Below are 17,629 nucleotides of genomic sequence, written 5' to 3'. Positions count from 1 at the left end.
AGCACGTTCTAGACCCGCTCCAGTCTAGACTGCTGAAGCTGCTGCCGTCTTGCGATATCCCCTTTACTACCATTCTGAGATTTCCTTTGCCTCCCTTTTGTTTTAGATCCCTTGTTTCCTGGAATCCAAGTCATTGTCCTACTCTGTTTAGTCTCTCATTTGAGGTAGCATATCTTCCAGTAGTTTCCTGAAAAACATACATAGGAAATACATTTTTTAAAAAGCCTGCATGCCTAAAAATGGCTTTAAATACCCTTACAGGTTAATTCCTTTTTTTTAAATTTTTAATTTTATTGGAGTGCAGTTGATTTACAATGTTGTGTTTGTTTCAGGTGTACAGCAAAGTGATTCAGTTCTACATATACATATATTCATTCTTTTTTCAGATTCTTTTCTCATACAGGTTATCACAGAATATTGAGTAGAGTTCCCTGTGCTATACAGTAAGTCCTTGTAGGTTATCTATCTTATATATAAGTAGTGTGTGTATATTTTTTTTCTTTTTTGAATTTTATTAATTTTATTTTTTATACAGCAGGTTCTTATTAGTTATCTATTTTATACATATTAGTGTATATATGTGTATGTTAATCTCAACCTCCTGATTTATCCCTTCACCCCACGTTTCCCCTTTGGTAGCCATAAGCTTGTTTTCGATATCTGCAAGTCTGTTTCTGTTTTCTAAATAAGTTCATTTGTATCTTTTTTTAAAAATTAGATTCCACATAGGAGTGATATCATACATAATGTCTTTGTCTGACTTAACTTCACTTAGTAAGATAATCTCCAGGTCCATCCATGTTCATTCTAATGGCTATAGAATTATAGGTTGGAAATCATTTTTTTTTCCTCAGAATTTTGAAGACATCCTCCTCTTGCCTCTAGCTTCCAATATTTTATTGAGAAATCCAATGCTCTTTTGGTTTTGAAACTTTGCAGAAAAGGTATTTAAATCTGGACTCCAATTCTGTTTCCTGTTATCCTCGACTATACCTAGTGTCCCCAGTCCTGAGACTCTGTTTTACTGTTTCCACAGAATAACCCCCTAACTTCTTTACTGGTAGGGGTGGGTAGTACCCAGCTACATAGTGTAGGGGAGGGGACCTGAGGGCTCTAACTTCTTCCTAAACAAGTTTTCAACAAATCATCCTCTTTTTAGCCCTACTTTCATCCACTTCCGCAAGTATCCAGGGCTTCCAGCTCCTAAGCATTTGGAGCGACTCTGTATGTGAATCAGGTTGTTCCCTACTTTCTCCACTACTGATTAAGCATTCAGCTTTTGGGGGACTGCTGAGAAATTTGCTACTCAACTGTTTGTTTTGTACCTTCCCAAATATACTTGCTGTTGTCTTCTTTCCCTTTTCCTTTATCTCTGGGTTTATGTCTTTGAAAATATCTCTTTATTGTTTTAGCGAAGCTTCAACAGGGAGAAGGGATAAGGGCGTGTGCTTAATCTACTTTCTTTAGTGGGAGATCCTGGGGAGTGGGGGAGGTGTCAGGGAAGCAGCTCATTTTTATAAATGAATGTTTCTTTCAGAAAAGACCTCCTGGAGATTTTATTCTTTCGTCTGTACACATATAATGAGATGAAATAATCTTTAATACGGGAAATGAATCCCCCTTATTTCTACTGGAGGATGCATTGACTTACAAGTCACCAAGGGTTAAGTAGGAAGGTGGGATTTCATGCCTTTACCTTCATCCTCAAATACATCCAGGAGACAAAGGGACTAGTTAAACTACGCCATTCTTGCCATTCTGTGGCCAACGCTTTATTTAAAATAACAGACGAATTGATTTCAGTATTTTCAAAAAAGAATTTGGTTTCCCACCCTCCACGCCCTTCCTGCCCTCGTTTCCTAATAAAGATCTTTTGAAAAATACCAGCTATTTTCTCACTGGACAGAGATTTTACTAAAGATTTTACCAAATAACTTGTGGGTTTAGAAGACTCTTTAGAGTGAGTGACACTAACGGTCTTTAGGAGGAAATGAACAGTTTTACTTGCTGTCATCCTCCAGTCATAGTTACATCCGTTCAAGAAATAGTCACTGAGTACATGTTCTATGCCAGGCAGTATGTTAAGTATTTAAAACATAATATCTCTTGTACTCATGGAGTTTATATTCTAATAGATACTACGATAGGGTTAATAGTGGCTACCCTTTAGGTAATTCTTCCTGTGGGACAGCACTCTACCTGGTTGAATCCTTAGTGCAACGCTGCAAGGCCATTTTAACACTCTCACTTGACAGATGAGGAAATTGAGGCTTAGTGGTTTGCCCAAGGTCATCCAACTGGTATGTGAAGGAACCAGAATCTGAAGCCAGGTCTATTTTATTTCAAAGCTCATGTTCTTCCATTTGTATAGTTGAAAAAAGTCAACAAAGCAATTTCACCTATAGTGTTTTATCTAATCTTCTGTTATTTAAATCAGTGAGGACACTCATTTTTGAACTGAAAGGTAATTATTCTCAGCTTGAGAGATTTGGTGAAAAAAAATCACTGATTAATTGCATCATTTTGAGGGTATATCTTATTATCAGCTTGCCTTACTTGATGCAGTTTTTGCATGAACATATGTTTAGGGATAAAACTTATTCATAGAACACAAATTTTAGTCTAATTACAGTAGAAGAACTTAGCTATTTTAAGAAAGTCTGTATCAAATAATTTTTAAAGCAAATAAAACAGTTTGTTAATGCAAATAATTGCATTCTAAGTCCCTTGTATAAACACACTTTCTCAGGCTTTATTTATTTAAAATGTTCAGTTGATAGTAGCTCAGGAAAGATGGGGAGAGTCTGCATATTGTTCCTTTTCGTTAACTATGTAAATTGTCTTATATGTTTAAAGGCACACTGAACTATCATACTATAATCCTCCAGAAAGACACACAGTAAAACAGAGAGACAATATAGTACAGAAATGTGTAAGCAAAGTCAAGGGGAGTCAAATGTTAACAAGAAACTCAGAGCTCAAATTAGTCAGAGAAATACAAGGAAACCTGAAATTGGTTTTTTCAGTTGGTAAGCTGATCATTATTTCCACTGACATTTATTAAATACCTGCTGTGTGACAGGTCCTGCTTCGGCACTGGGAATAAAATAATGTTTACGAACAAGATCCCTGCCAGCCAGAACCGATGGTCTGGCAGGTTAGTGAGCGCAGTGAATTGTGGGTGAGGCAGCTGACTGGTTTAAAAGCTGAAGCCTCTGAAGCTTGATATACAGGAGACAGAGATACCCTGACACACAAGGGGAAGGAGAAGGGTAAAATGGTAAAGAACAAGAGATGAGATACTGGAAAACAATGATGAAGAAGAAACTGCAGCACACTGCAGGGAATGAAGGTCAAATCCAGGAGGAAAGGGCAAGTCCATATTGGATTGTATTTCACAAACTAGTTCAGAGTTGCATTTGTATAATGCTTTACAAATTCAAAATTAAAAATTTTCCAAAACAATTTCCCATGTGTCAAATCAGCCTTGATGATCACAGTGAAGAAGACTTTATTTTTATCTTCATCAGACAGATGAGCAAACTGAAGTCAGGGCAGTTTAATGATTTTCCAGAGATCACAGAGTGTGTTACTTCAGTCTGCTGACTCCAAATTCAGAGCTCTTTCCACTGTTCTAGGGCAGCACTCATGGAGGAGAGGGGTGAGTTGCCCTGCAGACTAGCTTGGTACAGACCATCTCAGCAAACCACGTGTGTTGGGAAAGTAAGGACTTGACAGACACATACTGACATCATTAGGAGAGATATACACGTGTTTCAATAATGCTGAGGACAGCAGACGGTTTTGCAGTGAAATGTGATATGTATGTACCCTACCTGCCATAACAGAGCTCAACGGGAGTTGTTGCTTAATTCTTTGCTGGCTTTGTTTTATTTAAACTGTGGATTAACACCAAGTTTTATAGATGCCTCGCTCAGATCCAGCTCTTAAACTAGTGACTGAGTGATCCTCTGTGCAGTGATCAACATGAGGATGACTAGGACTCAGAGCTCCCTGAAAAAGAAAATGTAGGCGTAGGGCTTCCCTGGTGGCACAGTGGTTGAGGGTCCACCTGCCGATGCAGGGGACACAGGTTCGTGCCCGGGTCCAGGAAGATCCCACGTGCCGCGGAGCAGCTGGGCCCGTGAGTCATGGCTGCTGAGCCTGCGCGTCTGGAGCCTGTGCTCTGCAACGGGAGAGGCCACAACAGTGAGAGGCCCGCGTACCGCAAAAATAAATAAATAAATAAATAAAAGAAAAAAAAGAAAAAGAAAATGTAGGCGTAAATGCAGTTGATCTGTGTGTCTTGCATTAAGGATAGATTTGACAATTAAAGTTTTCCTTGGACTTAGACTGGATGTAGGAGGCTAATACAATGACAACAAAGCAAAGACAGCTGACCAGGAAGCTGCAGCACCATCTGTAAAAAAATATTTTATCTGAATTACATTTTAGATTTAATTTGCTCCAAGAAAGTTTTCTAATGTTGATGAAACTTGTATTTTCCATATCAAGGTCAAATAAATCTGTGCCCCGAGTATAAGTGAAATAAAGGCAGAGGAATTGTTTTATATGGCAGAACTTGTATCAAGTAAGACCATCAAATCTCTGAAAGATGCATTTCCCCAGTTGAAATAGTGTCCAACTCAGATGGATCTTACCCCTTATCTCCCATGATTGGTAATCTCAGTTTTGAGTTTGTAATGAGAAATTGCTTTAGATATATATGCTTTACATATACATCCCTGGAGATACTTAAGTTATGGTTTTGCTAGTCCATTGTAAAGCTCACTCTAGGAAGTCAAGGTGACATCATGCCTGTAGTTATTATACTGTTGTTTGGATCCACTAGCCTTGAGAGCCACTCAGGTATTGCATGTATTGTGTACATCAGGGCACTTACCCTGTCCTGGGGGCCTTTCTGCGGTGTAGCACAGGCATTGTAAGCCAGTCAGTAACTCCAATAGGCAAGAAGTGAGAGAGATGACTGAAATGGGATTTAAAAGGATTCAAAGTCAATCCAGAAATCTGCATGGTTATCCCCAAGGCAAAGTCAGGGTATGTCCTACCTTTTTCTACTAGTAGCACACATAATTCTCACCCATGTCCATGTTTCATGTTTAGAGACATCTTGCCTTTTCAGGCTGTTTTGGTTTTCATTGTAATCAGAAGTCAATTTTAAAAAGAATTTAGGTTGGAGACCTGAGAAAGCAAAAGTATCCCATAGTGTAACTTTTTTTTCTGGAGTCTCACTCTTTCCTAGGGTCTTAACAAAGATAAGAACATTTATCTAGCATATAGTTATTGAACATTTTGGGCTTTTTGTAACGTAAGTTGCAGATATAGTATTGTTCATGTCTAGACATCTCTTAAGTATTAAGGTGAATTTGGAGAAAGACTGACTTGGAGTACTGTGTTCACGAAATTTCTTCTAATTATTTTAAGGCTAAAATCTTCAAAGTAAGGCAATACTTGGAAAAAAGATCTGAGTAGACTGAAGCTGACCAGGAGTACTACATATGCTGAAAGTAAAAGGGCTTGTAAAATGAGATCAGCTCGGTGTTTTGTGACCACCTAGAGGGGTGGCATAGGGATATTCACTTTGCTATAAAGCAGAAACTAACACACCATTGTAAAGCAATTATACTCCAATAAAGATGTTAAAAAGAGAAGTAGTTCACAGAAAACTTTTCGAAAATATACTTGGAAAAATACACATTCGTTCATGTAACTATGCATTTAGATTAAATAATAAAAGGATTATAAAAATGAAAGAAAATATTACTTTATCTTCTGTATCAAATTATAATTTTAAGCATGTTTTTGTCTAAGAGATTTTATAGCCATATATTCTTTACTTTTTATATGAAGGAAGCATATTAAAACTAATAATAGTAATTTATATTTTTAAATCAGAAGGGATATATCATGGAAGTAGTAGAAAATCAGCTCAAATTTCTGTCTCTTTTATTTTTCCCTCCCCTTCTTTGGCAAAAATTATGAGCAAAGAAACAACATTCAAGTCTTGATGGCTCACAATCCTAAATCAGTCCATTTTTTCCCATTTCCCTGCTACCATCCTAATTCAGCAATCTTTTATTTAGTTGCACTGATCACACCCTTGCTTTCCTACAGGTGATTTTCCACAAAACAGCCAGAGTTATGTTTTCATAATGTACCTCACACCATGTCACTTGCTAATGAATTTCACGTAGAATACACTTAGAATAAAATCCAAAAGCCTTTCTCTGGCCCACGAAGATCTGGCTCTTTGTACCTCTCAGTGTCATGTGCTTCACCCCCTGTCCCCATCCCACCCGCTTCTGCATTTCCATTACCACTGAGTTCTTAAATTAACTAGCTCACCTGATAGGTGGCCTTGGTCTTGATCTTTCCTCTTCCTGGATTGCTTTGCCACAAATCTTATCAGCTTTGCCTTCTCTTGACGCTATTGAGTCATCTTAAAGGTCACCTTCATAAGGAAGCCTTTCCTGATCACCCAGTCCAAGGCAGCTCCCAGTCTCTTTCCATTGTATCACTCTGCTTTTTTTTAAACTTTTATTTTTTAAATTTTTTATTGAAATATAGTTGATTTACAATGCTGTGTTAGTTTCAGGTGTACAGCAAAGTGATTCAGTTATACATATATATGTATATATAGCTATCCTTTTTCAGATTCTTTTCCCTTATAGGTTATTACAAAATATTGAGTAGAGTTCCCTGTACTATATAGTAGGTCCTTGATTATCTATTTTATATATAGTAGTGTGTATATTTTAACCCCAAACTCCTAATTTATCCCTCCCTCTCTTTCCCCTTTGATAACCACATGTTTAATATGTCTCTAAGTCTAGTTCTGTTTTGCAAATAAGTTCATTTGTATCATTTTTTTTCTTTTAGAATCCACATATAAGCGTATGATATTTGTCTTTAGACAAATACTTCACTTCTGACTTACTTCACTTAGTATGATAATCTTTAGGTCCACCCATGTTGCTGCAAATGTAATTATTTCATTCTTTTTTGTGGCTAATATTCCATTGTATGTATAAATCACATTTCTTTATCCATTTATCTGTCGATGGAAGTTTAGGTTACTTCCATGTCTTGGCTATTGTAAATAGTACTGCTATGAACATTGGGGTGCATGTACCTTTTCAAATTATGGTTTTCTCCGGATATGTGCCCAGGAATGGGATTGCAGGATCATATGGCAACTCTATTTTTAGCTTCTGAAGGAAGCTCCATACTGTTCTCCATAGTAGATGCACCAATATACATTCCCACAACAGTGTAGGAGGGTTCCTTTTTCTCCACACCTCATTCTGGTTTGTTTTCACATATTCTTATCTATTCATATATTATGTAAAAAAAAATTATTGAGCACCTACTTTGTGACAAGGAACACAGTAAATTTCTGCCCTTGATAGAGCTGTCATTCCAGTGAAGAGGAATAATCAATAATCATCACTACCCGATCCTCCCACCCTGACTGGCACCATAAATGGAGTGGAGGATTCATGACAGCAGTGGAGTTGTTTTAATTCTGCTGAAATTGGTGGACTTTCAGAGAGCCTATTCTTTCTCACCCTTTTACTGTTTACTTCTGTAAAGTGACCTCCACAACTGGAGACGTGGCAAGGAAGAGCACAAAGAACATGGCTGCAGTGGTCACTTTAGGGCTCTAAAATTTATTTTATTATGCACATTCTTGAGCAAGTCATATTGTATACTTTTCACATTAATTTCTTCATTTGTAAAATGAGGTAGTCTTATCCATTGAGTGAATTAATTATGAAAGCATTTGATAAATGGAGCACTATCCAAATGACCCACTTAGGTGAGTATTGAATGTTGTCTGCTGATGTCTCAAAATTTGCTGAAAATTTCCCCATCTGCTCCCAAGGGAGGGAGCTTCTTGAATATGTGCCTCCGTTTTCTTGTCCTTTGAATAAACAACACTGAATAATATTTAGCTTGTCTCTGATGACCATATTTTACTTTGATTCTATCCTAACAGCATTCATTTTCTGTTCTTCTACAGTATTTTGGAAGTTTACTTGTCATTTTCTGCGTAGAACTGGCTTGTGGTGTTTGGACATATGAGCAGGAAATTATGGTGAGTTCAAAATGTAATATAACAACAATCTGAAACAATATTCATTCAGCCTTTTAAATCAGATACTCTGGAGTTGTTAGGCACATGATTATTAATTTGAATGTTCATGCTCTCTGGTAACAATGAATATTTCCAATACTTCTGAAATGTAGCATTTTCTTTTCTGTGTCTAAAGCATAGTTCCAAAGCATAATTTGTAATTTTTCATTTCCTCTATTCCTATATATATCTTTAATTCCACAGATTGCTTAAACATGGATAGAATAGACTAAAAATAATATATGTTCTAAAATAATGTTACCATCTTCTGAGTGTATAATAGGAAATATTCACATTTGCAACAGGACTTGAGAAAAGTTGAAAATCTACATGAAAACCTTATAAAATGCTGACTGCAGCTGTATACTGATGGCTAGGAAACATGTACCTTCTGTTTGCAGCAAGCCGAACCATCCTCCAAATTAAGAAGTGTGTGTTAGAATGAATGAGAATAAGAGTTTCTTAACCTTAAGATTTTACCAGTCATGTTCGGTATACCACTCACACTTCACCTCTGCTCTATTGGACATTATTACTTATTTAATGTTTGCTCACTTCCTTGGTGAAAATTGGTGCATTGATTATCAATGAGGTCGAGCACCTTTGCATGTCTGTGAAGTCTGGCTGTTTTTGTGGTGGCAGGTCAGATTTTTCCACTGTGAGCTTCGTAGAGTAATTCTGTTTCAGGAAGATGATGGTTTTTTTTCCCCCAACATGTAGTCTTTGGACTGTCTACAGCAAGAGTCCACCGGGATGATTCTTTAAAATGCATATTATAGGGCTCTAGGCCAGAGCTCCTAGATCGGAATAGAGGAAAAGGCAGGGACTGGGTATTTGCATTTGTGGCAAGTTCCCCAGGTCAGTCTTCAACATTTTAAAATTTAAGAGCTCTTAAGAAGCGAAGCAGATTCTTTTTTTTTCTTTTTTAATTTAATTTAATTTATTTTGTATACAGCAGGTTCTTATTAGTTATCTATTTTATACATATTAGTGTATATATGTCAATCAAAATCTCCCAATTCATCACATCACCACCACCCATGAAGCAGATTCTTTTACATTTGTTTCTGAGAGGCATTTTGGCAGTTGTGTAAGACAATTGAAGACATCTCTGGTACTGATGCAGTTATTAAAGATTCTATGGTGAATCTGCTACTGTACTGTGACACTGTTTTGAATACTAAGTGGTAATTACAGAATAGTGGGTACTCTACATACTTCAATTTACATGTAAACGATGCTTTGGCACTGCTACACAGCTGAACCCCTCTGAAAACACTCATGCTTTCAATGTGTGACAACTCTCAGTAAGAAGAGAGAATTTATGGTTATTTTTTTCTCTATTAAAAATTGAAAAGTCAAGGCAGGTTCTAACTAGTTTAATATAAAGTTAGACACTATCTTCAAAACAAAATCTCCTATTACAATAGGAATGCTCTTGTTGTCTTTGAGAATCATATTTTCACACCATCCCTAGAAACTTGGTATATTAAGGGAATGAAAAAGTGATTGATTCCAGGGACTCAGTTTCGGTGTCTTATTAATTTTTTCTAATTTCAAAAAACACATGGATCTCCTTAACATTCAAGCAATGAGTAGTAAATTATATAATTAATTCTTGATCTCCTCATCTCAGCTTTTGTGTTCTTTTTGGTAATTAAAAGGTTTTTAAAAATGAGTTTACTTTCTAGTGGATTTAAAAAATGCCTTGAACAGTGTTTATATCATACTAATATTTGATAAATTTCCTAAATTATAACAAGTTTGAAACGAATTAATTTAAGGTATTTGAAAGGAAATATTTTGACTCTAATATAATTCTAAGGAACTTGAGGAAACAGAAAGAAATTGATACTTTTTAGATACTTGCTTCTATTCTGTGAAGGGGTGATCTGCAAGTATTTTTTTAGTATCACAGTGGTACTAGATGGGTGTACACTGCCGTGCCCGCTGAAGGCATACATCATTGTTTTGCTTGTGTAAATCTCCCATTAAGTCACCAGGATAAAACAAGGGCTGTTTAAAAGTGAAATGTGGCAAGTAGTCCTTTAGGAAAAACGTTTGTCAGATTTTTTTTTTTATTGCCTTTGCACTAATAGCAGTGTGAATGAAAAGTGACCTTAAAGTTTATGAGCTGCGAAATTTTGCAGAACGCAGCCTTTGCGTAGAATGGGCTTTGTGCTCTTCTCTGTTCCATGCAAGGAGCCAATACATGTGTGTTTTCCTTTATGGCCAGAGCACTGTATTTTGTGCCCGAACCTCAGTGACCGCCTGTGTTTCTTGTTATATTTGGTTTCAGATCAATTGTGGTCACAAGTGGGAAACAACTTATATTTATTTTGGAAAATAAATTAAAAATAAGTCTGTTCTAATAACCAAATCAAGAGATTGGGCATCAGGCAGCCTATTTTCCCATTATTTCTGTTTTTTTATACATGTTCACCTCCCATTCATCATTTCTTCTCTAGATGAAATCTGTCAATAATGTTAACTGTTTCAGATTATAAATTTCTAGAGAATTTATTTCACTTCTATTTTATGTTCAAAAGGATATGAGATAATAAGAATTTATAGTGAATAGCTTGAACTTTGGTTAGTTCTCTGAACTTTGTTGGAACCAGATGAACACACAGTATACCCAGTCAGCCCATTATTTAGGGAACAAAGTTGTGTGCCCAGGTGTTGGGGCGTTTTCTTTTGTATTGTACATTTCCAAGTAATAAAAAAGAAAATTAACAAAGGAACAAAATGAAGACTTTCTGTGGCCAGGAATTTTTAAACTACTATTGATATTACTATTTTTAAAAATGAGATTTCAAAATAATATGAATCTTGAGTTCGTGTCAAATTTGCTTGACTTAGCCCAGTCAGTATTGCTCCATAGATCAGGTGTGGATGTCTGTCTAGTTTCCCAAGAGTTACTTTAATACCGCACGTGTGGAGAGACTAGGATTTGTGTGACCCCATTTCCCCTGTAGCACTGTACATAAAACATAGCATGATATGCTGATTAGATTTCTTGCCAACTGTTGTGTTGTGTACCTGAAGCTCTGTCATGATTAAACACTGCTCAGGGACATGGTGCTAGGTGCCTTGAGAGGCAGAGCACAAAAAAATGCTTTAATTTCAGAACAATTTTTCTAGAATTCTAACATGCCTCTAAAATCCAATTTTTGAAAAGTTTACAGACTTATTCTAGAGTGAGCCTTGGCTTGAGCTGAACTCATTCCCTTAATTCTTCTCCCTTTATTTTAGTACCATAATCTGCAATCACTTCAGAGAACCATTTCATAGCATTACGAAATCAAATGAAAGGGCATTTTGCAGCAGGGATCACTTGTTATGAGGAGCTCTTCAGGTGTATCTATAGAACATATAGCTTACTTGTTTGTGATTTCCTTAAACTTGATATCGGCATTAAGTGATTTTGCATTATTTTGCTTAATATGAAGTACTTCCTCATTTAATACAAAAATCTACAAATAGAGATTGTTTGATAAGTATTTAATAACCCTGAGCTTAATTTAAGCCACAAGCGAACACAAATTTAAGGTAGTGTTTGACAATGGCAGTACATTCCAAGTGTGAGTATGTGGATGAGTCTATGAGCGGTTGTGTTTGTGTGAATCTGTGAATGTATGTGTGTCTGAATGTGGCTGTTTGCACATTATAGTTGTTGATACTTTGTCTTTTTCTATCTCTAGGTTCCAGTACAGTGGTCAGATATGGTCACTTTGAAAGCCAGAATGACAAATTATGGCTTACCGAGATACCGGTGGCTTACTCATGCTTGGAATTTTTTTCAGAGAGAGGTAAGTGCTACCTTTTCTGAGGTAGAGGGTATGGAATAAATGGCACACTTTCAAAACAAGTGTTCAAAGCTTTGGCTTTGATCATTTTCCCTGTGCTGAAAAGTTAAACCGATGATTCAGTTACCACTGGTGTAATTCTTTATTGAGAAATACTTCAAGTAGCTCTATGCCCTGCTTTTCTTCCACCATTTCCACTTCATTTCCCATGGTTCACATATATTTTAGAATCTTTTAAAAGCCCTTTTGCTAAGCTAAATTTTCCTTTTTTAATGAGAATTCCTTGATAATTACCCAAGCTCTATTTGAATGGATAATTTTTCATGACTTTTAGAGCTATCTGTAATTTAAACATCATTTGAAAATTTAAAATAATGGGTCTCATTTGGAAATTAGGACTCAGTATATCATTAAAAGCATGAACTTTCTAATCAGAAAGACCTTCATTCAAATTCTGGCTCTGCTGCTTACTAATACATGAGCTTCTGTAATTTACTTAACTTCCTTAAGCTTCAGTCTCCTCATCTATAAAATGGGGATAATAAAGGTACCTATCTCCTCCAGGTGTTGAGAAGATTAAATGGGATCATAAGTTTGACCTCATTTAGCTTATGGTTATTATTAACAGTAACATTACAAAGTTAAGTGCTTTTAGCTTTTCTTACCTACCTTCCATATAGCACTGCATCCCATTAACCTCTCAAACACGGACTATATTTAGATGTTTAAAATCTGGTGACTTGAAGTTAACCATTGATTCAAACTAAGTTCTTCTCCCAAGCAGTTTCCTTGCGATTGCAGTGACATTCCCAGATGACCAAGTCTATCTCTTTCTTTTACTGGCATTTAAAGCTGGGATCCAAAGCATTTGAGAATCAGGGTTTGGACAAGAGATGTCCTGCTCCCTGCTCAGTTATTCTGTCTTGGATACAGGCAGAGGTTCAAGTCCAGGATAATCTCCAAATCTGGCTCTTTGTGTTACAGTTGTTGAGATGGTGAAAATTATCATTGCAGCACAGATTTCCTGTTTATTTAACTGCTTCCTGACTTTGTTTGTTTACTCTTCATTTGTACTAAAAACAACGTGAAGGGAAAATAACTGAAGCGTTAGGGAATTTATAATAAGCTGTGTTCAGCTACTGCCCGGAGTGGAAGCTTCCTAGAGCTCTTTATTTTCTGACAATTGTGATGTGGACCATGATAATCCAGGTTAAAAAGCAAAATGAGTTTTTTTCTAATGGTACAAAGAGGGCGCCACCCTAGGGAGACAATGTACAGCGCTACAAATGATAGCACACATATTTTTAGCTTTGTTGTATGGTAAGTTCCCTCCTTTATGTCATAGGCTTATTTCACTCCAGAGGAGGTGGTGAAGACCTCCGGGCCTCCTGAAAGAGTTTTTAAAAGCCCCTTGTATTAGTTTGCTAAGGCTGCGGCCATAACAAAGTACCACAGGCTGGGTGGCTTAAACAACAGAAATTTATTGTCTCACAACTCTGGAGGATGGACGTCTGAGATCAAGGCGTCGGCAGGATTGCTTTTTTCCTGAGGCCTCTCTCCTGGGCTTGTAGACAGCCGAAGTCGTCTCCCTGTGTCTTCACGTCATCTAACCTCTGTGTCTGTGTTTAAATTTCCTCTTCTTATAAGGGCATAGGTCAGATGGGATTAGGACCACTCTTATGACCTTATTTTAATTCCTTCTGTAAAGACCTTCTTCCCAAATATGGTCACATTCTGGAGGTTAGAACCTCACCGTGAATTTTGTTGGTGGGACGGAAAGACACAATTCAGCTAACCACCTTCTCCCAAAATAAATTGTAGAGCAAACTTGTCAGGCTGCAGTTTTCCTGACTCCTCGTTCAGTGCAGTTCTGGGCATGTACTTCACTTTAGTGGACTCTCACTTAAGCCCTAGTGATGTTTATCTAATACCTTTAAAAATACTGATGCTAAAAACTGTATTTATTTATTGATTCTAACATAGAGGTTGGAGTATAGGCTTGAGAAAAAATAGGCTCCACCGCCGGCTGCTCTGTGATCTTGGCAACTTACTTGTCCTGTTCCTTAGAGCCTCAGGTTCTGCTTACATAAAATGGTGGTGGAATTTTCCGGTTTGACAGCATGTTAGAAGAGTGGCCCCATCTCATAATGTGGCCCTAAAGGAGGCAGCAAGACTCCAAGGAGATGTAGACCATAGTCATGTGTGGCTGAAGAATGGGTTTGCTTAAGGGAGTTTCCAGGAAAATTTTCAGTATCAATTCAGTATCTTCTATTGATGAAGAAAAACAACTATGTAAAAAGCAACAATATCTCAGTGACTTATTAAAATAAAAAAAAAGCATTTGGCACAGAACATGCTATGCATAAGTTATTTGGAAAAGTCATTTGTGTGGAGCACCTCACTTCCTGAGAAGGCCACATAAATGGGCTGTTCTATTGTGGACGGAGTGAGCGTGTTCCAAGAACTGTCCTCCTGTCAGCAACACAGAAAAACACATGACATTAGAAAATGAGAAGTAGGTTTCTTCTGTGTGCAAGGATTTAAAAAGACTGACTTGGAAAGGTAGTAGTTTATGATTTTTAGAAAGTGGTCATTTTACTACATGTATTTTTTATGGATACTCAATGACTTATGTAAGATACATGATGTTAAAAATAAACAAATGGGACCTAATGAAACTTCAAAGCTTTTGCACAGCAAAGGAAACCATAAACAAGACCAAAAGACAACCCTTAGAATGGGAGAAAATATTTGCAAATGAAGCAACTGACAAAGGATTAATCTCCAAAATTTACAAGCAGTTCATGCAGCTCAATAACAAAAAAACAAACAACCCAATCCAAAAATGGGCAGAAGACCTAAATGGACATTTCTCCAAAGAAGATATACAGTCTGTCAACAAACACAAGAAAGAATGCTCAACATCTTTAATCATTAGAGAAATGCAAATCAAAACTACAATGAGATATCGTCTCACACCAGTCAGGATGGCCATCATCAAAAAATCTACAAACAATAAATGCTGGAGAGGTTGTGGAGAAAAGGGAACACTCTTGCACTGCTGGTGGGAATGTGAATTGGTACAGCCACTATGGAGAACAGTATGGAGGTTCCTTAAAAAACTACAAATAGAACTACCATATGACCCAGCAATCCCACTACTGGGCATATACCCTGAGAAAACCATAATTCAAAAAGAGACATGTACCAAAATGTTCATTGCAGCTCTATTTACAATAGCCAGGAGATGGAAACAACCTAAGTGCCCATCATCGGATGAATGGATAAAGAAGATGTGGCATATATATACAATGGAATATTACTCAGCCATAAAAAGGAACAAAATTGAGCTATTTGTAATAAGGTGGATGGACCTAGAGTCTGTCATACAGAGTGAAGTAAGTCAGAAAGAGAAAGACAAATACCATGTGCTAACACATATATATGGAATTTAAGAAAAAAAATGTCATGAAGGACCTAGGGGTAAGACAGGAATAAAGACACAGACCTACTAGAGAATGGACTTGAGGCTATGGGGAGGGGGAAGGGTAAGCTGTGACAAAGTGAGAGAGTGGCATGGACATATATACACTACCAAACGTAAAATAGATAGCTAGTGGGAAGCAGCCGCATAGCACAGGGAGATCAGCTCGGTGCTGTGTGACCACCTAGAGGGGTGGGATAGGGAGGGTGGGAGGGAGGGAGATGCAAGAGGGAAGAGATATGGGAACATATGTATATGTATAACTGATTCACTTTGTTATAAAGCAGAAACTAACACACCATTGTAAAGCAATTATACTCCGATAAAGATGTTAAAAAATAATAATAATTATCAATATTGGCTCATCTATTATCACACATGTACCACAATAATGAAAGATGTTAATAATAGGGGAAACTGGTGGGGGGTGCCGGGGGTAAGTACAGGGGAACTCTGTATTTTCTGCTCAGTTTTTCTGTAAAACTAAAACTGCTCAAAAAATAAAATCTATTAATTTAGATAACAACAAAAAAATAAATAAATAAAATAAAATACATGAAGTTAACTTATGTTTGACTTAATTGGTGATGTTTGTGGTATATTTGTGGATTTTAGAACAAATTTATAAGAGGGAAATACTAAACTTTTTAAAAAAATTTCTTGGAAAATCTTAGTATTACTCATAGCATCAGTATTTCATCATTTATAGTACTCAAGATGATCTTTTCCTCTTTATTTATTTATTTTTATTTTATTATTATTATTTTTTAACATCTTTATTGGAGTATAATTGCTTTACAATGGTGTGTTATTTTCTGCTTTATAACAAAGTGAATCAGTTATACATATACATATATCCCCATATCTCTTCCCTCTTGCATCTCCCTCCCTCCCGCCATCCCTATCCCACCCCTCCAGGTGGTCACAAAGCACCGAGCTGATCTCCCTGTGCTATGTGGCTGCTTCCCACTAACTGTCTATTTTATGTTTGGTAGTGTATATATGTCCATGCCACTCTCTCACTTCGTCCCAGCTTACCCTTCCCCCTCCCCATATCCTCAAGTCCATTCTCTAGTAGGTCTGTGTCTTTATTCCCGTCTCGCCCTTAGGTTCTTCATGACCATTTTTTTTTCTCTTTAAAAATTAGATATTTAAGCAAGTGAAAAAATGTAAAATCATTTTCTGTGTTTCCTTGTTTCATTTTACATAAGAAGTTCAGAATTCTTTAAAGTTTATTTTAGTTGAAATTTTGAAATGGTGGATTGTGATATTTTACAATACAGTGTTAATCCTGAGCACAGGTTGATTTGTTGGGCTACATAATTTGCAAAGCCAGTCACTCCTGGCAAAATTCTTCTTCTTGACTGCCTGTACATAACCCTTGTTTTTGACTATATGGGAGAGTAACCGCCCTCTACCCAAGGACAGAAAGTTTTCATAGTTAATTACTCTGAATCTAATCTACATATGTCCTTAAGCACGGTTTCTGAACTTTGACCAGAGAAGGTTTTTGTTAATAGTTGGTGAAATGAGACTGAAAAGAAACAAAGACAACATAGTTTGTCTTAAATCCAACTTTACTGACACTAAAGACACATCACTTCTTCTGAGATTATGGTGATAGAATATGACAGTTTTTTTTTCAAGTTTCTCACTCAGTTGAATAAAAATTTGTTGACCAAACCTATGTTTACATCTCAGAAATTTTTGGAAATTTACTGGTTAATGAATTGAGTTGGGTAATCTCTATGATGTGGGCTGTTGGCCAAAAATCTTTCTACAGAGATTACAGAAAGTTTTAATATAATATTTGAATTTGTTAAGCGGTTAAGTTGGTAACTAGGCAATATGCAAATAGATTGATCAACTATTCCCTAGTAGCTAGAGGTTTAATGTTAAATATAAGATTTCAGCTATTTGTTTTGTTAGTGTGTATTAACTTTGCTGCTATATGATCACTTGTAGAGGATTTTACATTTGGGGGGAGGTAAGACTCAATCATGCCTGATCTGTCTTCATGTGTTATGGGCATTATTTTTCAGAATTGTTCCATTATGGAGTCCTCTATTACATTTCTGTTGTCAACATAAAATGTGCACATATCATTAGGTGATGACAGAAGTGACTTTAGCTCTGGGTACAAATATTTAAGAAATCTAACGTTCAGTCTCCCATAAG

General features: G+C 36.6%; 1 protein-coding gene across 3 annotated transcripts in view; it reads left to right on the top strand.

The window, feature by feature from the left end:
* Positions 1–17,629, top strand: part of TSPAN12 (tetraspanin 12) — a 65,438-nt gene that overhangs the window by 28,273 nt on the left and 19,536 nt on the right. For all 3 annotated transcript variants that reach the window (XM_081243864.1, XM_081243862.1, XM_081243863.1), the window contains 2 exons: positions 8,045–8,119; positions 11,863–11,970. In XM_081243864.1, the coding sequence (XP_081099990.1) occupies positions 8,045–8,119; positions 11,863–11,970 (183 nt within the window). The remainder of the gene's footprint in view (positions 1–8,044; positions 8,120–11,862; positions 11,971–17,629) is intronic.

The sequence above is a fragment of the Mesoplodon bidens genome, assembly GCF_964165515.1.
Source record: "Mesoplodon bidens genome assembly, chromosome: 9".
Lineage (NCBI taxonomy): Eukaryota > Metazoa > Chordata > Mammalia > Artiodactyla > Ziphiidae > Mesoplodon > Mesoplodon bidens.
Note: the sequence above shows the minus strand (reverse complement) of the source record. Positions and strands in the feature narration are given on the sequence as shown.